At 40.4% G+C, this 23,275-nt stretch overlaps 7 protein-coding genes across 7 annotated transcripts; 6 read left to right on the forward strand and 1 right to left on the reverse strand.

The window, feature by feature from the left end:
• Nucleotides 1-594: 594 nt before the first annotated feature.
• Nucleotides 595-2,121, forward strand: LOC133843799 (zinc carboxypeptidase). The gene is made up of 2 exons (XM_062277500.1): nt 595-900; nt 961-2,121. Exons 1-2 carry the CDS (start codon nt 625-627, stop codon nt 1,951-1,953), a joined length of 1,269 nt encoding a protein of 422 aa, XP_062133484.1. The 5' UTR covers nt 595-624; the 3' UTR covers nt 1,954-2,121.
• A 910-nt stretch (nt 2,122-3,031) lies between these two features.
• On the forward strand, nt 3,032-7,202 carry LOC133843802 (polyadenylate-binding protein). The gene is made up of 3 exons (XM_062277503.1): nt 3,032-3,485; nt 3,625-4,649; nt 5,034-7,202. The coding sequence occupies exons 2-3, from the start codon at nt 3,939-3,941 to the stop codon at nt 5,256-5,258; spliced, it is 936 nt and encodes a 311-aa protein (XP_062133487.1). The 5' UTR covers nt 3,032-3,485; nt 3,625-3,938; the 3' UTR covers nt 5,259-7,202.
• Nucleotides 6,250-10,272, reverse strand: LOC133843801 (kinesin-like protein subito). Its single transcript, XM_062277502.1, has 4 exons — nt 9,618-10,272; nt 8,535-9,552; nt 8,291-8,471; nt 6,250-8,227 (listed from the first exon to the last, which is right to left on the reverse strand). The coding sequence occupies exons 1-4, from the start codon at nt 10,147-10,149 to the stop codon at nt 8,123-8,125; spliced, it is 1,836 nt and encodes a 611-aa protein (XP_062133486.1). The 5' UTR covers nt 10,150-10,272; the 3' UTR covers nt 6,250-8,122.
• Nucleotides 10,273-10,432: 160 nt separating this feature from the next.
• On the forward strand, nt 10,433-12,707 carry LOC133839982 (uncharacterized). The gene is made up of 2 exons (XM_062271635.1): nt 10,433-11,747; nt 12,636-12,707. The coding sequence occupies exons 1-2, from the start codon at nt 10,581-10,583 to the stop codon at nt 12,705-12,707; spliced, it is 1,239 nt and encodes a 412-aa protein (XP_062127619.1). The 5' UTR covers nt 10,433-10,580.
• A 2,552-nt stretch (nt 12,708-15,259) lies between these two features.
• LOC133845551 (ribonuclease H2 subunit B) lies at nt 15,260-17,004 on the forward strand. The gene has a single exon (XM_062280032.1). It carries the CDS (start codon nt 15,743-15,745, stop codon nt 16,763-16,765), a length of 1,023 nt encoding a protein of 340 aa, XP_062136016.1. The 5' UTR covers nt 15,260-15,742; the 3' UTR covers nt 16,766-17,004.
• Nucleotides 17,005-17,470: 466 nt separating this feature from the next.
• LOC133839983 (WD repeat-containing protein 5) lies at nt 17,471-18,535 on the forward strand. The gene has a single exon (XM_062271637.1). The coding sequence runs from the start codon at nt 17,471-17,473 to the stop codon at nt 18,533-18,535; it is 1,065 nt and encodes a 354-aa protein (XP_062127621.1).
• Nucleotides 18,536-18,827: 292 nt separating this feature from the next.
• LOC133845549 (sodium-independent sulfate anion transporter) lies at nt 18,828-23,155 on the forward strand. The gene is made up of 9 exons (XM_062280030.1): nt 18,828-19,028; nt 20,476-20,775; nt 20,841-21,065; nt 21,474-21,589; nt 21,652-21,955; nt 22,014-22,316; nt 22,371-22,516; nt 22,571-22,741; nt 22,799-23,155. The coding sequence occupies exons 1-9, from the start codon at nt 19,007-19,009 to the stop codon at nt 23,030-23,032; spliced, it is 1,821 nt and encodes a 606-aa protein (XP_062136014.1). The 5' UTR covers nt 18,828-19,006; the 3' UTR covers nt 23,033-23,155.
• Nucleotides 23,156-23,275: the final 120 nt, after the last annotated feature.

Here is a 23,275-nt window from a genome sequence, read left to right on the forward strand (position 1 = left end):
TGGTATTTTTAGTGTTGTAAATTTAATAGCGGGGCACTCAGGGCACCATATCGATGACGACGCTGTTTTTCCGATGTATCCGATGTAAAAAATGCCAGGCCGGTCGGATATTTCAGAGGTTGTTTTATTGTAATAAACGGCCACTGCATTCAATATTGTTATTGTTTGTTAAGGATTATTAGTTACAACGGATTAGCCCATAAAGTCCATAATTTTTCATTATTAACAGTTGCATTGTCACTGAAACATATGTAGATATATGTTTTTAATGTTACTAGTATAAATAAAAAAATGTAAACATTCCCGGCCGCATTCAAGATATGCAAATCTTGCAAATTTTAACAAACCCTTAAATGTTTGTATTGTTGCTGTAAAATGCACTTCCCAGCGAAACGTCCAACAGCTGTTTAGCGATATGAAGTTCATATTACTTATCTAAATATACATACATACATACACATATTGCTCTCTCCCTTGTTCTTGCTTGCGCTCTCACAGCATGTTTGTTGTTGTATGCCAAACAGATGATGACAACAACAATCACAAATGGAAAATTATAGAATTGAGCGGCGAACGCTTAAAAGTAAAATATGCCAGCGTCTGCTAGTCATTCTACTTCTAACAATGTCTGCGAGCGGTTCTCAAATTGTAGGTGCCTCGTCTTCCGAGGTGTCCCCAAAAGATCAGGCGCGTTACGACCATTATCGTATCTATAATGTCCAGTTCGACAATGAGCAGCAGATTGAGTTGTTCCAGAAACTGGAGGCTGAGAGCGACAGCTTAACCTTTATCGGACATGCTCGCGAGGTTGGACAAAAACTTTCCATTCTGGTTGCTGCACATCGCGTTGCTGATTTTGCCGATTTGCTGGCAACGTACAAAGTGCAGCATCGTGTGTTGGTGAATATTTTATTTACTTGTTTGTTGGTTTCTTGATTATAAGTGGAGTGTGTCTTGCAGACGTATAATTTCCAGGAAAAGATCGATCGCAATATGCGCGAAGTGCTGCCAGAGCATGTGGATGTCTCTAAATATGATTGGCAGCACTTTTTCCACCTCAAAACCATCTACGATTGGTTAGATCACATGGCCAGCAAATATCCTGAACAGATCAGCGTTCTGGACATGGGCAGCAGCACCCAGGGGAACGCAATTAAAGGCCTTCAACTTGGCAAGAATCCGGCGAATAAAGCCATTTTCATTGAAAGCGGAATTCATGCCCGCGAATGGATTGCACCGGCCACAGCCACTTACATTATTAATGAGCTATTGACGTCGCAGGATGAGCGTGTCCAGCAGCTGGCAAAGAACTATAATTGGATTATATTTCCATGCGTCAATCCTGATGGTTATCGTTACACCTTTGAGCATGATCGTATGTGGCGAAAGAATCGCCAGCTGTTTGGTACTTGCCGTGGCGTTGATCTTAATCGCAACTATCCTGATCATTGGAACACTACGGGATCGAGCAGTGACCCAACACGTTACGATTTTGCCGGTCCCAGCGCTGGCAGTGAGCTGGAGACACAACGCTTGATGAGCTTTATACGCGAACATGTGGAGAAGGATCAGATCAAAACATATATTGCCTTGCATTCGTATTCACAGATGCTCATGTTTCCCTTTGGCTACACCAAGGAACATGTGGCCAACTACGATGATCTGCAGGAATTTGGCAAAAAGGCCGCTGCTGCAATTAAAGCTGAGAGTGGTCGTGACTATGTAAGTGGTAATCTCTACGAGACGATTTATCCATCGAGTGGCGGCAGCATGGACTGGGCCCATGCCGAAGCCGGCATACCCATTAGCTATACTTTTGAACTGCGCGGTCCACCCGATAGTCAGGATCTGTTCATTCTGCCAGCTGTGGAGATTCAGCCAACCGCCAGCGAAGCCTTTACTGCCATTCGCACTATTGTTGAGGCTGCTGCCGAGAAGAATTATTACAAATGAGGAAATTATCATCAGGATGCCATTATCTTTTAGAAAACTTGACGTGCAACGCATTTAAATAACATCTACTCTTTTCTCTTTTTATGAGCGCTACTATCTGAAGTAAGCTCAGACTGTTTTTATTGCGAGCAAGATAAGAAATATATATGATCAGATAAAGACAAGATATCCGAGTTGAGTGGTTTTACTGTTTTGCTTGTTTACATTGTACAATATATTGTTATTATGCTATCTCTTACATTTATTTATAACTGTCATATTGTATACATATATCACATTTTGAAGAACTCTTTTGGTGAAAATCTATGGAAAACCTGAAAAAGACGTGCTTATTCTGTCATTCTAAAGTTTAAGTATAGTCATAACGATTAGAGATTCAAAAATAACGGCTATTCCGCGCTATCGATAGTTGAAGGGAATAAACATCGATGTATATAAACGTCGTTTTTCGATTTTGCATTTTTGCGAAAGTGGCTTTTTATTATAGCACTCTGATTATTTGGAAGAGCTGCGTCTGGGAATTAAACAAAATCGGAATCAGGATGTTATAAAATTTTCCTAATTATATTTCCACAATAAAACGTATATTTTTTTTAATATTACGATACGGTCATACTCAAACTACAATAAAGCTTTAAAAATTATTTTGTTTTAGACAAAAGGTTAATTAATCAAAACATGCAACATAAATATTTTGCAATAATTACAATGTTTTGGAACCATCAATGAAACATTTATATAAATACTTTTTGGTATAAGTTACAAAAAAATACTGGAAAAGATTTTTAGAATTTTTAGTGCTTCGAATTGCTCACACTTACTAATCTTAAGAGAATTTTATACGAAAAAGAAAGACAATAAAATTTTTTGAACGGCTTCGAAATATATTATTTTTGTAACACAAGTGGCTGTTTAAAATAGCGCGCCACTTTATTGAAAATGTTGTGTAGTTTCTAGCAGAGTGTAACCAGGTGGCAATTATCGCAGCTTTGAATTTTGGTATATCTTGGTGATAAAACGTATATTTTCAATAACTAGGTTGCGGGCACATATCGACAAATAAAACAGCTTTGAGAAAGCTCTTTTTTAAGAAACAAAACACCCATACATAGGTCTCTCTCTCGGCAGATAGATTTTTTTTATTAAACACTCTCACAATTTAACAAATAAAAAAGACGCCGAAGTAGTTACGTTTTTTTATTGCTATAACGTAGAATAAGAGACGCATCTTTTGTTTTGCAACGTGTACGTACGTGGTCTAATAACTAAGGTAAAAGCAAGCGAAGCGAATGCAAAAGTGAAAGTCCCAGAAAAAGTACAAAGAGAGATAGAGAGAGAAAGAAAGAGAGAGAGAGAACGGTGAAAAAGAGCCTGGGTGAGAGAAAAACGATTTTTTCAGAGAACAACGCGGATTTTCGTACATTCGCTGAGCGTGTGAGTGTGTATGAGTGAGTGAGTGTGTGGACTGGACAGACAGGGAAACGTGTGAGCTGAGCAAAGCAAAGCAGAGCAGAGTAGAAAAGAAGAACCTGGTGAGTACAATTTTCTTCACATGCCTGTTTGCAATTGGTATTTTTGTATTTGTTGTAATTGTACGTCTATTTGATTTGTTGTTGTATTTATATTTCTATTTTTTGTGTTTTTTTGTTGTATTTGCATTTTCAATTGAAGCCGAAAATAATTTGAAAGCAGAAACGCAACGCAACGCAGCGCAAAGGCAACGGCAACGGCGCCAAAGGCGATACAAGAAAAAACGAGGAAACGAGCGAGCAGCAGCAACAACAATTGCAAAAACATCAGCATAATAGCAACAACAATAAGAACAAGAACAACAACAATAACGAGCAAAAGAAGACAGCGCGCTGCCGAAGACCGTCAAAATTCTCAGCCACAGCCAGCACCACCACCACAACCACACACCACCTTACAGCACCTGCACCCTATTAGCTGCCACCACGCTCCACCACAAACAGCCAGCAGCCATTATGTTCGTCAATTCGATGACGTTCCGTGGAAATCCGGCTAACTACCATCAGCAGCAGCCGACGCTTAATCATCATACGCTCGCTGCTGCCGCCGCCCATCATCAGCAGCAGCTGCATCATCATGCCGCTGCCACCGCGGGCCATCTCGGTCACGGCATCTCTGGCGGCGGCCATGCCGCCAGCAATCATTTGGCGGCAGCCGCCGTGCTCGGACGCCATGGACATGGCTCGCTGAATGCGGCTGGCGGCGGTGGAGGCGGTCACACATCGGGCTCATCGCATTCGAGTGGCGCGTTGGCAGCGGCCAGCGGAAGCAGCGGCGGCAGCAGCAATAGTTCACCGGATAGCGGCAAGATTTACATCAAGAATCTGGAGCGTTCAATTGATAACAAGGCAGTGTATGAGACATTTTCGGTGTTTGGCAACATCCTCAACTGTAATGTGGCCAAGGATGAAGAGGGCAACTCTCGTGGATATGGCTTTGTGCATTTCGATACGGAGGAGGCCGCTCGGGCGGCCATTGAGAAGGTCAATGGCATGCTATGCAATAATCAGAAGGTGCATGTGGTCAAGTTTATACCACGGCGGGATCGCGAACAGGAGAAGGCCACCCATTTCAAGAATCTGTATGTGAAGAATCTAAGCGAGGAGTTCACCGAGCAGCATTTGCGTGAAATGTTTGAGCCTTATGGTCGCATCACCAGTCACAAGGTGCGTATGCGTGTAATGATTCCACAAATCCATGGGCGGCAGCAGCAAGGAGGCGGTGTCAGTTGCGGTGCTATGTAGTAATCGCGATTCTTGACCGTGGGGGGTGGTGCGCATATATATTGAGAGCCAATTGCACATAATAAACCATGTGGCACAGTTAGCTCAACTCTTAAGTCAATAGCAAAAGCTGCTCTCTCAGCACTCTCGCTCAGCAATTGTCTCTTAGTATGCGCTCCGGCGCTGCCACTGCGCATGCCCAGCCTCAACCTCACAGCACGAAGAGGGAGGAATCTCAACTGCCGCCCACTCGTGTGTCAATTGCAATTGGCATTTGCAATTCATTATCCATTATCATTATTTGTCTAACCAATTTGATCGTTGCAGCTCATGCTAGATGAGGAGGGACGCTCGCGCCGTTTTGGATTTGTGGCATTCGAGAATCCACAATCGGCGCTGGCCGCCGTCATTGGATTGCATGGCAAGCAGCTGGGTGACAACAAGTTCTTGTATGTGGCACGGGCACTCAGCAAGAACGAGCGACAGCAGGAGATCAATCGCAAGCTGGAGGAGCGTAAACGTCAAAAGGCCGGTCAAATATTCTACTATTAAACGAAAAACAAAAACAGCAACTATTGGCAACAATATAATATTGGGCTGCCCTTCGTCATGAAATCGTAGAGGAGCGAGCGATATAATGGAGAAAAAACAGAAGTTTATTTAGAGATACATCCCCCTTTAACACACACATACAGCCCCCCTCTAGATCCTTACAATATATATATGCATCTAGCTATATATATTTATGAGTATATAATGTGTCTATATACTAAAATACAAATTATATTGTGCAACTAAACAGAGAACAAAACAAAACAAAAAAAAAACACAGTTGAAGAAAAGGAAATAATGCAATACACAAGCACAGAAGAGACATGCAATTACATTTAGGCATAGGCAAACCCCCTTCCCACACACCCAACACACACACACTCCCCCTTTAACAGAAAACATACTAGCAGCTGAATTCTGCAGCTGTGTAGAAAAGAATTGAGTGGAAACCAAAATCCGATTTCTATCGCATCGTAGAAATGGTATTATGCAAATTCGCTAGTTTTTCTTTAACTTCCCTTTTCGATTAGATGTTTGTCTCTTGTTGAATTTTGATGAGGAGATTAATGATGCTTCTAGACAACAAACAGAGTGCGTAAATGCAAAATACAATTCTAATCCATAAATATTACTTATAGAACACGCAATTAGCAAGTGAAATCTAAGATCGAGATCGATGAGAGACAGAAGCGTAGCTACACCATGTTCTGCATATGGTTGAAAATAATGAATATTTACACGTACTATATTAATGAAAAACAAAAAAGAAAAAAATCAAATAAATGAAAAAAAAAAATGCAAATTACACAATTGATGTAAAATTCTATAAACAATTAAAGCACCCACTTTACGTATATAAAGGAAACAAAAACAAAAAAAAAAAATACAAAAAACATTACACGCTGTAGTTTAAAAGCGTTTATAATAATACTCACACATATACACACATACACACGAACACAATGTCTAATGCTAATTTTTTTAAAAGAGCAACAATTGAAAAACAAAACATAAATAAAAACAGCAGCAACAACAATAACAACAAGGGAAACTCTTGTGGGCAGTTATTGTTGTTGCGGCAGTTAACACGACACTTGATGAGTATTAAACATTTTTAGCAATTACAAAACATTTTTGTAATTTATTGTAAATTGTTTCAAGTAGCTAAAAAACAAACAAACAAAAACAAAAAATAAATAACAAAAACATTCAAAACAGCAGCAGGAGCAGACACAAAACAGAAACAATTCAAAAAGCAAAACATTAAGTAAATGACGAAACAATATGTAACACAATAAGGCAAATGTTTAAAAACAATTTTAGAAAAACATATACACGTAACACACAAACACACACATAGGAATGAAACGACAAGAAAAACAAGAAAATGGAAAAAGCGATGAATAGCAAAGCGTGTAAACAAAGCTCAGCACATTTATAAATTAACCGGAAAAAGCAAATACTACATTAATAATTTAAGATTATTGAGCTTAATTTTTAAAACAAAAGGCAAAAACAAAACCAAGAATGTTTCAAAAAACGCAAAAAACAAAATGGAAACCCCCAAAATAATAATTAAACACTCGAACAAATTTGTATAGTTAAAAAAAGAGAACACATAAACAGAGAAAAACAAAAAAAAAACAATTGAAAAATATAGTAATTAAATAAATCACAAACCTTAAGCCCCCATAATTACACACACACAGAGAGACACCTTAAAATATTTATTTTTATGAATTATTGAAATGATACCTTGTTTGATTCGAGTTTAAGAGCTGCTAAACAAAATATTCGTCAGCTAAAGTTATATATATAATTTACAGGAAATTTGGTAGTATTAATATACTCACATACACACACACACACTGACACACGCAATATGAATTTAGAAAAATGGAAAAATATTTATGCAAAATGTACAAAAAAAAAAAAAACAAGAAATCTTTTCGTTTGCAAAGCAAATGCGACATATGTGTATTTTTATCATTAATTGTAATAAAACGGAAACTTAATTGCTTTTGCAGAATTTAACTAAAAAAAAGAAAATGAAAAATCCGATAACTATGATTATGAATAGAATGAAAAAAAAAGAAAAACAAAAAGATAACCTTGAAATATAACCTTTTATAGTACTAAATTTTTAGCCAGTACGATTTAAACGAACGTAATGTAAACGTTAATGCAAAATTATACATGATATATATATGCATATTTACAAGGCGAAAACCCGAAAACAAAACCAAAATCGAATGAAAGAAAAACAAAAAAACTTTAAAAACACAATTCCAAAATTTATAATAAATACTCTATTTTGCACATTTTGCTAAATGAGACATTAATTACAAAACATATAATACGGATTTTACTATTTGTTTTTTTTTTCTGATTTTTTTGATAAAATATAATCTATTTAATTTTTTTGTGCAGTGAAATCTCACAATGAAGAAACAGTTACACACTCTTGACACACATACACACACACAGTACGGACACACGCATACACATAGCGCAGACATATATGTATTTATATATATGTGTGTAATTCCATTAAAAGCGAAAACTCCTAATTATAAACATATTAAAGTGAAAAAACCAAGTAAAAGAAAAAAAGAAAATACCTACTTATTATAAAACAAGAAGATATGAAATTAATGATGAAAAATCCAGATGAAGTAATGCAGTAATATGAGAAATTTGAATAAAAATGCTTTTGCAAAAAGTGTTTAAAATTGACACAAATATTCTTATTTAATAATTTTTTATGCTTTTGTTTTTCAATAGCAGATTAACAGAAATTTTAGAAATAATACATTAAAAACAACCACGATCAGCAAAGGAAATGAAATGTTCAATGTTAAGTGTTAATCATCGATGATTTCGATATCGCTATTTGGTGATTTCAATTCCTCGATTTCATCTTTCAAGTCCTCAATCTCTTCTGCGTGTTTGCGATTAATTGAAGCTATCTATATGAAAAACACCAATTAATATTACAATTAACGAAGTCTTTTCCATAGTACTATTATTACCTTTGCTTCAAATTCGCGAGACTGCATGTGCAGCATTTTATCCAGTCGTTCCTCGCCCTGCTTTATATTCATCTCTAAGTTGGCTTGAAATCTGTCTGTCAGCTCCTTGCGCAACTTCTCCTCCAGTAGCTGCATCTGCAGTAAATGCTGATAGTTCATTTGATCAATTTCAGCCTGCAGTCTGCAAACACGATCAAATTGATTAGTTTCAATTTGTTAATAAACTCTAGGGGTATTCACTTACTTATAATTTTGTTCCTCCAATTCCTCGATGCGTTTCAGATCTCTTATCGCTGGGGGTAGATTGCTCTCGGCGAAGCCCGAGTAACGTGTGTTGTGTTGTTTGATAATTGGCTGCTTAAAAATTATATTTTTCGCTATGGACGCAAAGCTCAGCACATTGAGATTCTCTTCGAAGTATTTGTCCAGGGGTGTTACCGTCACAATCATGGCCAATCGCTCCGTGCCCAGTAATGCAGGTTGTAATAACAATGTTAGCTTCGAGTCTCGATATGGTATAACGTCCGCATTATTCTTTTTTTTCGTCGAACTCGCTGCGTCTAGGCAGCGACCCAGCACCATAAGCGATGTGTTAATCCTTTGTGCTTCCCGCAGTCGAGAGCCAATCGTGCCCGTTTTATCCACACGCTCAGAGCCAGCGAGATCGCAGAATTTGTATGAGCTACACGTTGTCATGCCCGATCGATGGTATTTCAAAACGTTCACAGTGAAGACACAATGCGAGCGACTTGAATTGGCATTGACAGCTGTCGATGCGTATGTGATACGCTGCTGACCTAAGCGAAGCAATTTGATTGCCTCTTCGCCGCTCTTTACAAATATGCTAGTTAAACCCTTGATGAATACTTGACCCTTGTTGCACACTATCTTGAGATTCTTTCGACGCGGTTCGCTCATAGTTGCCTGCTTTGGTGGCAGGGTCAGCAGATCGTAAACGAGCTCATTGTAGATCTCCACAAATGACACCCAGATCATGACGGACACATCCTCCGATTCCATTGGCACGAACTCATGATCGCCTTGGATGGCATGATGAAGTCGATTGTATTGGGCTGAGATATCTGGACAAAGCGCCAACAATTGGCGACGTGCTTGCAACTCTTCAAGAACAACATCATCCTCCAAAAGCAACATGTGTGAATTTACCAGCTTCACCTTGGGCGTTGTGTATAATTGATTCTTGTACATCGTGAAGATATTCTCCAGAGCACGCGGAATAACGCCAGCCATTGCATTGTCGCCTGCAACGCAAAAAAAAGTCCGTAAATATATTATGTCTAGTGATAGACTTAGAACCTGAACGTACCAAGCAGTGTGTAGGTTTTGCCAGAACCAGATGTTCCATATGCCATTATTGTGACACATTCCTCCTCCATGATTTTGGGTCCCACACACTTGTCGTAGATATCACGTTGACCCACCGAGCTATCAAAGATGCTGGAGAAGCTGTAATGTTTCTCCATGCGATTCATGTTATTGCTGCTATTCTCGTTGGGTGCTGCACTGGTAATAAGCACATTTCCATCGCCAGAAACAACATACAATTTGGATGGAGACTCCACGGGTCGCAAGCGTAGAAACACCTGTGGCCCGGACTCCACTTCACTGTGCTCTGTCGACGAGCCCTCATCGTCGTAGTTCGTTGAAGCATACTCAGATTCTGTGTCCGAGGCATCTGTAGAACTGTTGTCGTCCGACTCCATAATCACCTCATTAAAGAGTCGTTGCTGTTTATTAGGACGCGGTCGAAATCTGCGATCTACACTTGGATCGCGTGGCATTAAAAACGAACGCACTTCGCGGCAGTGCGGCACATGATGCACATCATCTTTTTCCATATTTCATGCAATTATTTCGCGAACTTGTGGGATTATAAAATATTGTGCGACGTTTTGGCGGTTTCACTTAAAAGACGCTTGCTTTCGATGCTAACTGTTTCAAAGCCAGGGTTGCTGAACAATAAAAATAATCGATATTCGTTAGTTTCCCTTTTAAAAAATGCGACCATGTTAAGCAATACAAAATATGCTTGTTGGTATAAAAATACCACCAAGTGTAGAAATCATAATACAGTGGCAACATTGCCGATCAAAACAATAACAAACTGCAATAAAGCAGTCTCCGTTTAGCTTTCATCTTGCGCGGACGCCTTTTCTTTCGGTCCCTTTTCAGCCCATTTCGATCATTTCAGCGGTTTTTTCCCCTACTTTCCCACTATTTTCTCTAGCCCACAGGCACAAGGGGAATAGGAGAATTTGTAGGCGCGATCATGGCCAGCACGTCCAACTCAAGTGGGAGAATCGCCACCAGGCGAACAACTGCCACTTCAATCAATTCGGCTTCTTCTTCAAAAATAAATAATTCAAAATTGGAAAGCAAATCCAACAAAATGAACACTGCAAAAGAAACCAATAAAAAAAGTATGACCAGCTCTGAAGCCACGCGCTCAGAAATAACGGACAAAACAACAAAGAAGAATAAAACGGAAAAGGCAAAAACACCAACAATCACCATGGATGACGGAACTAGCAAAGAAAATGTAAATGGATACTCTTACAACGAAAACCACAAGGGCCCTTACGCGGTATATCTTGAAAAAAATTTAAATGGAAATAGCGGAGCCATAAACTCCATCGAGCTGGCGGCTTTTCTGTCGTCAAAAGAAATAGAGGGCATAGAGGAGATTAGGAAGATGGGGTACGGACGGTGCAAAGTCGTTTGCAACTCGGCGCAGGCCGCTAATAACTTGGCTTACTGTGGCGATTTACTTGCAGGCTGCTACGAGCCGAAGATCCCTCGCCACCTAGTAAACACGGCTGGCATTATTTTCAATATCCCTTTAAACCTTTCAGATTCCGACATTTTAAAAAACATTAAATCTGACATCACAATAGACCAAGTCGAACGCATTATGAAAAAATCTCGAATTGACGGACAGCTTATCCCGACTGGACGAGTAAAACTGTGGTTCAATGGAGCAGAGATTCCTAAAGAGATAAAGCTTATGTACTCTAGACTGTCTGTTCAGCCGTTCATATATTTTTGCCAGTGTTTTTGCTGCTTCCGGTTTGGCCACCTGGCTAAACACTGCAAGAGCAAGGCCAGATGTTTCAGGTGCGGACTTGCACATGACAAGCAGGATCCTTGCGGCCCAACCTCATGCGTCAACTGCAAGGAGCAGCATGTGGCGACTGACCCAAATTGTCCGGCGAGGATAAAAGAATATTCGATAAAAAAAATAATGGCTTCCGAAAATATGTCTAGAAAGGATGCAAAAACTAAATTCCCCTCCATTTTTCAGAAAGCTTCACCCCCTCCGCTCGATGCGTTGAACTTCCCACAGCTTCCCAAGCAAATAGGCAACCCTAGATCAGCCAGATCCTCAAATTCTTCTCTTCAGAGTACGCCAGTTCAATCCTTTTCAAATCCTACACCAGTGAGAGCAGCCAGCCCGACCCACTTCTTTGCTGAGGAGAAACTCAGTCAGTTAGGCACTAAAATTGCTGCATTTGTAACCGAGTGCAGAGAGGACACCACAACCAGTCTATTTTCAGCTTTTCTCGTGGAGCTTAGAGATTTTATAAATTCAGCCAACGCAGAGATAGATGCATATAAAATAGCTAGCCAACCCTCTCTTGGAAACGTCCTATCATTATGAAGATCCTCCAATTCAACATCCAAAGCCTGACCTACAACAACAACAAACAACTTCTATATATGTACCTTGACAACAACAACATAGACATAGCTATTATTTCTGAAATCTGGGTTATGGACAACAGCGATTGTAGCATACCTGATTACAAATTTTATTGCAAGCCTAGGGAAGACGGATATGGAGGGGTAGGAATATACATTAGAAGCAACATAACTTTTAAGATACTAAATCCCATTACCAAAATCGAATGCGTTGGAATTCAAACGCTAAATTTGAAACACAATCTAAATATCTTTAGTATCTATTCCTCCCCCTCCACCTCAGCTGCGGACGTTGGACTTGGTTTGCAGTATATTTTTCAATTTGCAGCAGGTCTTAATAACCCTTCTCTAGTCGCGGGAGACATAAACGCCAAGTCAACATCCTGGGGTAGCCCAAGCTCTAACTCCAAAGGCCAACTTGTGGAAGATGCTGCCATGGACGCGGGCTTTATTTGCCTAAATGATGGTTCCCCCACATTTTCCCGTAGCGTAAACCAATCCTCCGTCTTAGATCTAGCGTTTACCAACTCAAGAGCAAGCAATATTAGATGGTCAGCGCACGATGTGCGCATTACAAACAGCCCCCATTTCCCAATATTCATCTGCTTTGACAATCTTCCCACAGCGACATCACATAGCAAAGTTTTACATAACAAAATCGCAGATGCCTTCGCTGAGTGTGAATTCACCAGCCTAGAGGACCTAAGCGTGAGTGTTAAAAAACTCACAAAGCAGCACACTATTATAATTAGTTCAGAAAATAGATACAAGCCAAAGAAATGGTGGGACTCAGAAGTAGACAGGTTGTTTAGATTAAGAAATGCTTGCAGGAAAAAGTTTAACAGCACAAAAAAGAGAGAAGACGCACTGAAAGCTTTTGAAGCAGATAGAAATTTTCAAAATCTAGTCAAAAATCGCAGAAAGTCCAGCTTCCAAGAATTTGTGAACGATTTTTCCTCAGCTTCAAATGTTTGGGCTAAAATTAAAAATATAAAAAACTACAAAAAAGTTAAAAGAATTGGTAACAAATGGACGGAAGAAGAGGATCAAAACTTTCTTCAAAGTGTAGTAGACACCACAAGACCTATGTGCCCCCAAATAGTTAGTAACGGCGTAGGAGACACAGACCCTCATAATCTACCCTTCGACTTATCGGACTTCAATGAATTTGTTAATGCTAGAAATCCCAACTCTGCCAGAGGTCTTGATGGCATTTCATACAAAATGATCCAAAAGCTGGATCACAGAAGGAAATGCTGTTTTCTGGAGATGCTAAACAAGAAATGGTCCATGGGTGTCATTCTTGAAAGCTGGAGAAAGATTGGAGTAGTCCCCATCCCTAAAAAAGGTATGGACACCTCAATAGTAAGCAACTACAGACCGATTTGCCTATTGAGTGTCCCTTTTAAAATACTAGAGGGGCTAGTGAAACAAAGAATGGAGGAGCATATTCGCGCGAATTCAATAATCCCAGAAAGATCATACGCTTTTCGCCGCCAGAGATCTACAGCCTTGTGCATCAATGATCTAATAAATAAAGTTCAATCACTGAAGTCCAAGCAGTATCAAGTTTTAGCAGCATGTCTAGACCTAAAAAAAGCTTTTGACTGTGTAAACATAGACATCCTCCAGTGTAAGCTAAACGAACTAGGTTTTGATAGGCATTTGGTCGAGTGGATTGCTAGCTTTTTACGCAGGAGGACGCTAGTCAAGGGAAATTGTGAAGTTACAATTGGTAAAGGTGTGTGTCAGGGTAGCTGCCTTAGTCCAACTCTGTTTAATTTGTACACGGCAGGACTCCACGATCTAAATGGCCCAAATTGCACACTTTTTCAATACGCAGACGATTTCTTTTTAATTTGCTTTCACAAAGATTTCAATTCAGCATCCGACCTACTTCAACAAAAGATAAATGAATTTCAAATTGTTTGCAATAGCCTAGACCTTCAATTCAACGCAGCCAAGTCCAACGTCATTCACTTTAGCACTCAGAGAAGACCCCTACCCATTTTCCATCAAAATAGGCCTATAAAAGAAGTCAGCCAAATTAAATACCTTGGCAGAGTCGTGTCAGCGTCAAGCTCCTCGTCAGCGCACATTGACCAAACGATCTCTGAGACATCAAAAGCGTGTACTTTCCTTCGGCTTCTAAGCGGCTGTCGTTTCGGCATTCATCCGTCACAAAGCCTAACCCTTTACAAGGCATACATGAGAAGCAAATTGGAATATGCATGCTCTTCATTCAGCAACCTCAGCAAATCAGCTTTGTCCAAGATTCAAAGCCACGCAAATTGCCAGTTAAGAAAAGCGCTGGGACTCATAAAATGCACACCCGTCCCAATAATTTACCATCTGGCTGCTGAATTGCCTCCAATCTATCGCTACAAATTCACAACTGCAAAGGAACTGGTTAAAGTCTTTGCCTTAAACCTCCCCGCAAGAAAAACAATATGTGTCAGTCCCCACATAAACACAAGTTACACAAAAACATACAGACAGTTCGCAGACGTGCTTGAGCATATCGAGGGAATCGAATCCTCTGTTATCCATTGCAAAAAACTGACCGGCTTTACTGACTTTTTTAAAGGTTCCGCAAAGAACAAAAAATCAATTTGCAATTCTAGTATTCTCCTTCTATTTAATGAAAAAATTGCACATTTAAAAAACAATAATTTTGAGCTATTTTTTACGGACGGATCTGTTACAAGAACACATTCGAGTGCAGCCTTTTTGCACGAGAGGTCAAAGCACATAGCCAGTTATTACACAGACAAAGTACTGTCTTCACTCTCTGCCGAACTCCTTGCAATTGACAAAGCACTTGACTTCGCCTTATTCAACAATCTTCCTCGAGTTGCTATTCTTACGGACAGCAAAAATAGCATTATCAACCTATGCAAAACAATCCACGACAACCATATTGCAGCCAGCATCATTGAAAAAATAAACCGGCATCACCATCTAAAGTCCATAGAAATTCATTACATTCCGGGACACTCCAATATCCCACAAAACACAATAGCCGATAATGCAGCCAAAAACGCACCCACAGAAGGCAGCTTCACATTGCTAAACTGGTCAGTCAAAGACGCAATCAACGAGATATACAAACGCATTAAACTGGAATGGGAAGAGGAGTACAACTCCTTCGTAGCTCGCAAACCTCGAGGTTTCTGTGACATCTTCCCAGTTTTAATCAAGAAACCCTGGTTTTCTAACAATAAATTCAATATGAAACCAAAAGACATAAAAACGATCAATCGCTTATTAAGTGGTAACGGCTTCGATAAGGCCACTCTTTTCAAAATGCATGTCACGTTGGACGACTTGTGCGATACTTGTGGAGCTATCGATAACGCTTCACATGCAATCCTCAGCTGTTCAAAATACGATACTGTACGCCAACGTTACCCAACACTAGGGAAACACAACAACATTCACGCTCTCTTGAAGGAAGGAAATGTCGAGCACATTAAAACCATCATAGACTTCATAAAAGAAACAAATTTGGACCTCTGATTGAACACTTCAATCAATTCTTCGTGGCGTTTTTCACCTTATAAAGGCATCGACCAGTTCTCGGTCGGGTGCTTAGGGAGCGGCCAAATAATTCCCCCCTGCCCATGGGTCGGGTGGTAACTTAAAACTCAAAAAAAAAAAAAAAACTGCAATAAAGGCGGGAGCTCTGTTTGCGCTAGCAAGTCTCTGAGTTTTAACAAATTAACGGTCGATATGAGTAAAAAAGCGACGCGTTCCACCAAACCAAAGCCGGATCCAGATGCGGTGCCCCAAAAGTCAACAGTGAGTGCTGTAAAGATAGTATTTTACATCGCCGACAACTTGTTGCAAGCGGACGATGGGGAACAACGAATGCGCCTGGAGCGGTTTTATCATCCAGGCAAAGGACAGCTTGCTTGGTTTATAACGCATCAAGATCGCCACATAATGGAGGTTCTGGAGTATGCGGAACCGCGACGCAGCTGGCTGCTAAATAATGAAGTCTGTTCAAATGGTCGCACATACATGACCACACCATTTGATACCACGCTTTTGGCCTTGCATCATCTTCGCAAGCATTGCTCGCAACGCGCCATGTCGCTGGACAGTATTGGCGTTGATGAGTCCGATGCCAGTGTCAACCGCCTACTTACGAAATTTACCAACGCCACCAGCTTAAAGTGTGTGTCCGATGTAAAAGTTTCGGGCGATTTGATTTTCTACAAATACAATGCGGAGCGAACGCTCGCCTGGCTGGCGTTAAAGACACGTGGAATAGTTGCAGTGCTGAAGGCAAAGCAAGTACATTGTGGTCTTGGCGCCAAGTCAGAGAATTATGTGCGCAGCGAAAAGTTGGTGACGGAGACCGATGTCAATGAAATGGATTACATGCGCATGGCTTGCGATTACGTTGGTCGCTATCTGGATGCAGACTTGCACGAGGAACTTACACGCTATCTGCACATACCAAGTGAGATCCAGGCATTGGTCGAAGAGAAGAGCACCGCACAGAAGCGTAAGTCCCAGCAAGGCCAGCAAAGTGCTAACAGCAAGAAGATTAAACTTGCCAATGGTGAAGATGCAGCCAGCAAGCTGCGAAACAGCAGTCTGCTGGACAGTGACGACGCCAAAGAATCTGTTACGTCGCCACAAACGCCTGCACCCCTCAAGGAACGCACTATGACAGCCAAAGAGAAGGCGCTGGCCAAAGGTGCCAAGGGCAGCAAGAGTATTGCATCCTTCTTTAAAGCGAAATAAACAATCCAAGCCAATCGAAAATAGTATTGCAAACAAACTGATTTGCAGAGTTCGATGACTTGTTTTTCCCCAAAGAATGTGTCGCATTTGCCACAACTTTGTGTCAATGCGATTATTTAATCTTTGCTTAACATGTCTGGCCTGGCACGGTCAACAAGTTGTGTCAATAGGACGCCTCAACTACCCCAAGCAACAAATTAATTATCGCTGTTTGCATTATTAAGTACAAGTGTATACATTTTATGATTTACGTCTATCATTTTTGGACAGACGGCATGCGCAAGGCACACGCTCTGAATACCCTGTAAAGTTGGGTGTAATTGTTATGAGATCATTGATAATTATACATTTTAGAATTAACTATTTTACAACTCCTAAACTAAGTCTATAGAATTGTTCGTTTTAGAGAACATTTTTGCATTTCTAGTTTTCCAATTTATTTGATTTTAATTATTTTGTACCACTTCTTTTATACAAATAAATTTAACTTTCAGCATGTTAAGAAAATCATTAAAAGTTGCAAATTGATTTGCCTTAAACTCTGCTAATTGCTTACAGGGTAGCAACTACTCGAGTTGAGTCTTTATCGATTATCAAGGCATCCATGTTGGCAGCTCCAACTCGATTGCAGATTGAAAGCTGTCACTTGTCAATTTGTATGCCTGCAAAAGTCACTTCTTTTTTCTTCGTCATCCTTTCGGTGTAATGTCTGCAATTATAAAGCAGGAGGCTTCTACGGCTACTGTTGCCAGTGGCGCGCAGGAAGCATTCAAGCAACCATTGCCACTTAATGAGTCCAATCCCAACAATGAATCGAAGAGCAACAAGACGACGATTACTTCTCCTGGTTATTCATTGAAGCTCACACTGGAGGGTCACAAGTGTTTCTTGAGTGCTTTGAGATTCAGTCCAACCGGGGATTGGCTAGCCAGTGCATCGTGCGATCGCCTGGTGAAGCTGTGGGACGTGAGAACGGGACAGACGACCAAGAGTTTTGAGGGACATACGATGGGCATTAATGATATCACCTGGTCGCCCGATGGTGATTACTTGATCAGCTGCAGCGATGACAAATGCATTAGGCTCTGGGATCCATTGAGTGGGCAATGCGTGAGGACAATGCAAGGACATTGGAAACAAGTGTTTGCCTGTAGTATGAATCCGCAGGGCAATCTGATTGCATCCAGCAGTTTGGATTGCACTGTTCGCCTGTGGGATGTGCGGAATGGCAAAACGCTTAAGATTGTGCCTGCCCACATGGATCCCATTACAACGCTGGACTTTAATCGTGACGGCAGTCTCTTTGTGACCGGCAGCTTTGATGGTCTGGTGCGCATTTGGGACACCATAAGTGGAGTGTTGCAAAAAACACTGATCGATGAGGATAATTCGCCGGTGGGCTATGTGAAGTTTGCTCCCAATGGCCGCTATATACTCGCTGCCTATCTGAACAGTCAGATCAAATTGTGGAGCTTCCAGAAGCCGAAATGTCTCCGCGTCTACAAGGGTCACATCAATCTCAACTACTGCATCTCGGCGAACTTTTCGGTTACGGCAGGCATGTGGATTGTGTCGGGTAGCGAGGATCATTCTCTGCACATCTGGAGTCTGCAGCGCAAGGAGCTGGTTCAGAAGCTTGAGGCTCACTCGGAGGTGGTCATCTGTGTCGACTGTCATCCCAGCCAGAATCTAATTGCCACCGGCTCATTGGGTTGTAAGGAGAATCTGAAGCTCTGGCAGAGCAGCGAAAGCGACCCCACAGCCAAATAGTAAACAATTAGAATATATAGTATCATATGTATGAAGAGGCATTATTAATTAATTACAATTTTTATTTTTATTGGCGTTTAATTACAATCTGCATCTTTCTATTCGGCAAATTTGTTATCGCTGCCCAAGAGCGGCGTAATTGTAAATCGCCAGATAACGTGATGATAATCAAACTCGCAAATCATATATGGTTTGCTTGGAGAGCGTACATATATTGTATCTGAGAGTTGAGTGTTCATTTGTGTGTGTGCGTTTGTGCTGGGTAATGTGACTGGGCAAGCGATTAGAGCGCCACATTCGAGTCTGGAGCAGCACACTGAGCGGACGTATTGTTCATTCAGCCGCGTGATTGTAATTTAACACGGAAAATAACTCGAACTTGAGCTCGAGCTCGATATCGAGGAAATTACAATAAAACGCAGAGAGCTACAAAATAATAATAATACATAATATTAAATAATAACAGCCGTGATGAGAGCCGATTATAATGACGGTGAGTCTTTGAATTTTTAATTTAACATTGCGGCGTTGCATTCGCTTCGAGTTTGCTGCTCGCTTCGACTGCGGGAGTTCCCGCTCGCTGATGACAGCGATACCCCATACTTAGCAGAGCAAACAGGTTGCTAAGCTTGATGCAACTTCACTTTTTTGGAAATAGGTAGTTAATTTGGAATCTGCCCTTTGGCGTATGAAGAAACGTATGTTGTATGCTTCATTTAGTAGATTTTCTGTCTTGAACGTTTTTTAAGGTAAAATAATATGTTTTTCTTAAATTTATACTATTATAAATAAATAATAGAAAATTTAAATTAATGTGTACATGTGTACATTTATTGTTTGATAATAACTACATCAGCTCTAATATTTTATAGCTCAAAATTACAATTAAAATCAAGCATGAGATCATAATTTGATAAAAATTACTATTTATTAATTAATTTATTTTTTTATTATTAATCAATTAAATTGAACAGTTTGATTTTAATCATTTAAAATAAAAAAAAACATATTTATATATTCTGTATATATACATATATTTTAAAAAATATATTTGTTCGATAAAAATTGCATCAGGTCTATCAATGTATGTATTTGAGTAAGGAACAATTAAAAATACTTACCCAGTTTTCAATCATAAATTTTTATACAAATGATTCTCTTGTTATAAGAAATGGAAATGCTATACAGCAAGTTTTCATAGTGGAATTTTTCTTTAGTAACATGATGCATAAACTTCCAAATTGAGAATTGCAATTTAATACATAATATATTCAATGACGCATCTTTAAAGGTTTAAAGGTTTTGCTGGATCTATCAAGCAACTATGTTACAGGGTGTCAGGCAGTTTAGCACTCTCAAATCCCGTGCTCTCATTATTTCTTTTAGCTGTTGCGCTGCCAGTTAGAAAGCGACTGGCCATTGATCAAACTTGTGAGATCAGTAAAGTATATACTTATAAAATCGTCATATAATCCAAGTAATTAAACAAAGTAGCAGATGTTGTTTGCGAACTCGAATAACTCGCCAAACTTCCGAGCTCATTGTATGTGGTAAGGTTTTACAGAAATTTCAGATAATTAGGTAAACTTTATTGGGGAGCTCTATTAAAATTCAGAAAGCTGAAAATTTCTTCTGGTTTTCCCAGCAATTACAGCAGCTTGATACGAACTACGTGCGGACAATAAACAAAGCAACAATCAAGTCCGCAAGCTCGCACTCGCACTATATATGGGTCTTATCTCAGGGTTATATAGCGTCCATATGCTTTAGAGTGTATGTTGTCTTAGCTCGTTGCTACCAGGCAATATTATTAAATTTATGATTCGGATTCGAACTTGACTGTGTGAATGAGTGTTTGGCATGGGAGGTTATCAACAACATTAACGCATTTGACGCTGTAAACAAATTGAGAATGCATTTCACAATTTCGAATTTCGCAGATAATCTCTATCGAGAACAAATGCCCGATGTGGGCTCGTTGCTTCGCGATACAAATCGCAAGCTGTGTCGTCCCTCGACCATAACGAACAAGTTTCCCATCCTAACGTGGCTGCCCCGCTATCGAGCCGCGTATCTGGTGCAGGATTTCATAGCCGGCTTTACGGTGGGACTTACAACGATACCACAAGCGATTGCCTATGGTACTGTGGCTGGATTGCAGCCACAGTATGGCTTGTACTCCGCCTTCATGGGCTGCTTCATGTACATTGTGTTTGGTTCCTGTAAGGATGTCACCATAGGTAAGCCACTAACTAGCATATAATTATGTTATCTTGACACCATTTCTAATTGATTCTTTCGACAGCTACAACTGCCATCATGGCGCTGATGGTGAATCAGTATGCCGAAATCAGTCCGGATTATGCTGTGCTCGTTTGCTTTCTGGCCGGTTCCATCATCCTCTTGCTGGGATTACTCAATATGGGCGTGCTGGTGCGCTTCATATCGATACCGGTTATAACCGGCTTCACCATGGCGGCTGCCATAACAATTGGCAGTGCTCAGATAAACAATCTGTTTGGACTATTTAGTGAGTTTCATCGCCCATCTCTACATATTTGTCGAAAGCTTATCAGCTAAGCCCCGTAAACCAGTTCATTATGGTCAATTATCTTGATTTACTACTAACATATATTGTGGTCTGAGATCATAAAAGCTGAGATCCCTTAAAGTATGGTACTGACAATCAATAGAAATAAAATCATGACTAATGGAATTATCAATCTTAAGTAAGATGGCCAAAGCTAAAATTAAAGCAAAATAGATAATCCGTTAAGATTTCGTTGAGAGAAATTTGAAATATTTGAAAAAAGACTAAACTTAAAGATTATTTTAACCGCTTCGTGTACGCAGATTTAATTAATAATTTTATTTTTAATTATGATTTAATTAAATTACTATTCCTAGTGCTAAATTCAATCTTATCATTTTCCTGCAGGTGACTCGAATGATCTGTTGCCTGCGTGGAAAAACTTATTCACACACCTGCCCTCCATAATAAATTGGGATGCCTTGCTGGGCGTCTGCTCCTTGGTCTTCCTGCTGCTCATGAAGGTAAGACACAAGCTGAAGAATCTCTGCTTCAATCGTTGCTTATAATTTGCTATGCTTTGCAGCAATTGACGAAGATCAAATGGGGTCACAGGCTCATTTGGAAGTATCTCTCGCTCTCCCGCAATGCGCTCGTCGTCATCTTTGGCACCTTCCTCGCTTACATTCTAAGTCGCGATGGCACTCAACCCTTCCGGGTCACGGGTGACATCACCGCCGGACTGCCGCCCTTCCGCCCGCCTCCCTTTAGCACCATTGTGAATGGAGAGTACGTTTCCTTTGGCGAAATGATTAGCACAGTGGGCGCTTCCTTGGGCTCCATACCCATGATTGCCATACTCGAGATTGTGGCCATTTCCAAGGCATTTTGTGAGTACTCCGAAGACTACAATGATTGCCATTTCTTAACACTTTATTTTGTCGACAGCCAAGGGCAAGATTGTGGATGCTTCGCAGGAAATGATTGCGCTGGGCATGTGCAACATTATGGGCAGCTTTGTGCTCTCCATGCCAGTCACTGGTTCCTTTACACGAACTGCTGTCAATAACGCAAGTGGAGTGCAGACTCCTCTGGGTGGTGCTGTGACTGGCACCTTGGTTCTGATGGCTTTGGCCTTTCTTACTCAGACCTTTTATTTCATTCCCAAAACTACGCTGGCTGCGCTGATTATAGCGGCTATGATCTCGCTTGTGGAGCTGGAGAAAGTACCGGACATGTGGCGATCGAAGAGTGAGTAGAAGCAGCTTAATCCAATTTCTTTTTCATCGCAACTATTTCCTGTAGAACGCGATCTCTTCCCTTTCTTGGTGACTATTCTCACCTGTCTCTTTTGGAGTCTGGAGTATGGCATCCTTTGTGGCATTGGCGCCAATACCATCTCCATTCTCTATAGCAGCGCTCGTCCACAGATTGTCATTACTCTCGAGAAGGTAGCAAGACATTCGTTTATCAAGCTACAGCTTTTATAGCCAAGAATATTTCAGATCAATGGATATGAAGTTGCTCTTGTGGATGTCAAACAGAAACTGGATTATGCTTCAGCTGAATTCCTCAAGGAGAAGGTTGTGCGCTTCATCAATCGACAGGATACCAAGATACAGCTAGCTGTAATCAAGGGACAGGAGATCAACTCGATTGATTACACAGTTGCTATGGTAAGTCTAGAATAATTTCTTTATCGTCTAGAACTAAATTAAACCCTTTGGAAACAGAATATCATCTCACTGCAAGGAGATCTCAAGGCTCTCAACTGTGATCTAATCTGCTGGAACTGGAACATTGCTTCTGCTGGCGTCGTTTGTCGTTTAAAGGCTGACTTGCGACGTATATTCGTGTTTGATTTCAATTTGGAAGAACTGGTGATTTCGCATTTCCAAAGTCCATCTAATACAGCCTCCACGGTGACCATTGACGCGGCACAAGAGCAAGCCAATGCAACGTCCTAGACTGGAACTAGCTTACACACACACTATAAGTCTACAGTATTCACAAATATACAAAAGTTGTACTTACGTATTTAATGACAATGGAAATATAAACAAGAATGACGCATATTTTATAAAAATAGCTTTAAGGTTTACTTGCTTCACTGATGATAAAAGCAATTAAGTTGCCTTATCAGCTTCGCTAGTTCACTGTCCCAACTACCAATACAATGAGAAAGTGTTCTCAACTCACTCTATCAAATT

This window comes from Drosophila sulfurigaster, chromosome 3, assembly GCF_023558435.1.
Source record: "Drosophila sulfurigaster albostrigata strain 15112-1811.04 chromosome 3, ASM2355843v2, whole genome shotgun sequence".
Lineage (NCBI taxonomy): Eukaryota > Metazoa > Arthropoda > Insecta > Diptera > Drosophilidae > Drosophila > Drosophila sulfurigaster.

Coding starts and splice junctions, on each gene's coding strand:
- LOC133839982 (XM_062271635.1), top strand. CDS start 10,581: ATGGCCAGCACGTCCAACTCAAGTGGGAGAATCGCCACCAGGCGAACA. Junction 11,748..12,635: donor CCTTTTCAAATCCTACACCA/GTGAGAGCAGCC, acceptor ATCTTCCCACAG/CGACATCACATAGCAAAGTT.
- LOC133843799 (XM_062277500.1), top strand. CDS start 625: ATGTCTGCGAGCGGTTCTCAAATTGTAGGTGCCTCGTCTTCCGAGGTG. Junction 901..960: donor AAGTGCAGCATCGTGTGTTG/GTGAATATTTTA, acceptor TGTGTCTTGCAG/ACGTATAATTTCCAGGAAAA.
- LOC133839983 (XM_062271637.1), top strand. CDS start 17,471: ATGTCTGCAATTATAAAGCAGGAGGCTTCTACGGCTACTGTTGCCAGT.
- LOC133843801 (XM_062277502.1), bottom strand. CDS start 10,149: ATGGAAAAAGATGATGTGCATCATGTGCCGCACTGCCGCGAAGTGCGT. Junction 9,553..9,617: donor CAAAACCTACACACTGCTTG/GTACGTTCAGGT, acceptor TTTGCGTTGCAG/GCGACAATGCAATGGCTGGC. Junction 8,472..8,534: donor TTGGAGGAACAAAATTATAA/GTAAGTGAATAC, acceptor TCGTGTTTGCAG/ACTGCAGGCTGAAATTGATC.
- LOC133845549 (XM_062280030.1), top strand. CDS start 19,007: ATGAGAGCCGATTATAATGACG. Junction 19,029..20,475: donor GAGAGCCGATTATAATGACG/GTGAGTCTTTGA, acceptor CGAATTTCGCAG/ATAATCTCTATCGAGAACAA. Junction 21,956..22,013: donor GGCCATTTCCAAGGCATTTT/GTGAGTACTCCG, acceptor TTTTGTCGACAG/CCAAGGGCAAGATTGTGGAT.
- LOC133845551 (XM_062280032.1), top strand. CDS start 15,743: ATGAGTAAAAAAGCGACGCGTTCCACCAAACCAAAGCCGGATCCAGAT.
- LOC133843802 (XM_062277503.1), top strand. CDS start 3,939: ATGTTCGTCAATTCGATGACGTTCCGTGGAAATCCGGCTAACTACCAT. Junction 4,650..5,033: donor GTCGCATCACCAGTCACAAG/GTGCGTATGCGT, acceptor TGATCGTTGCAG/CTCATGCTAGATGAGGAGGG.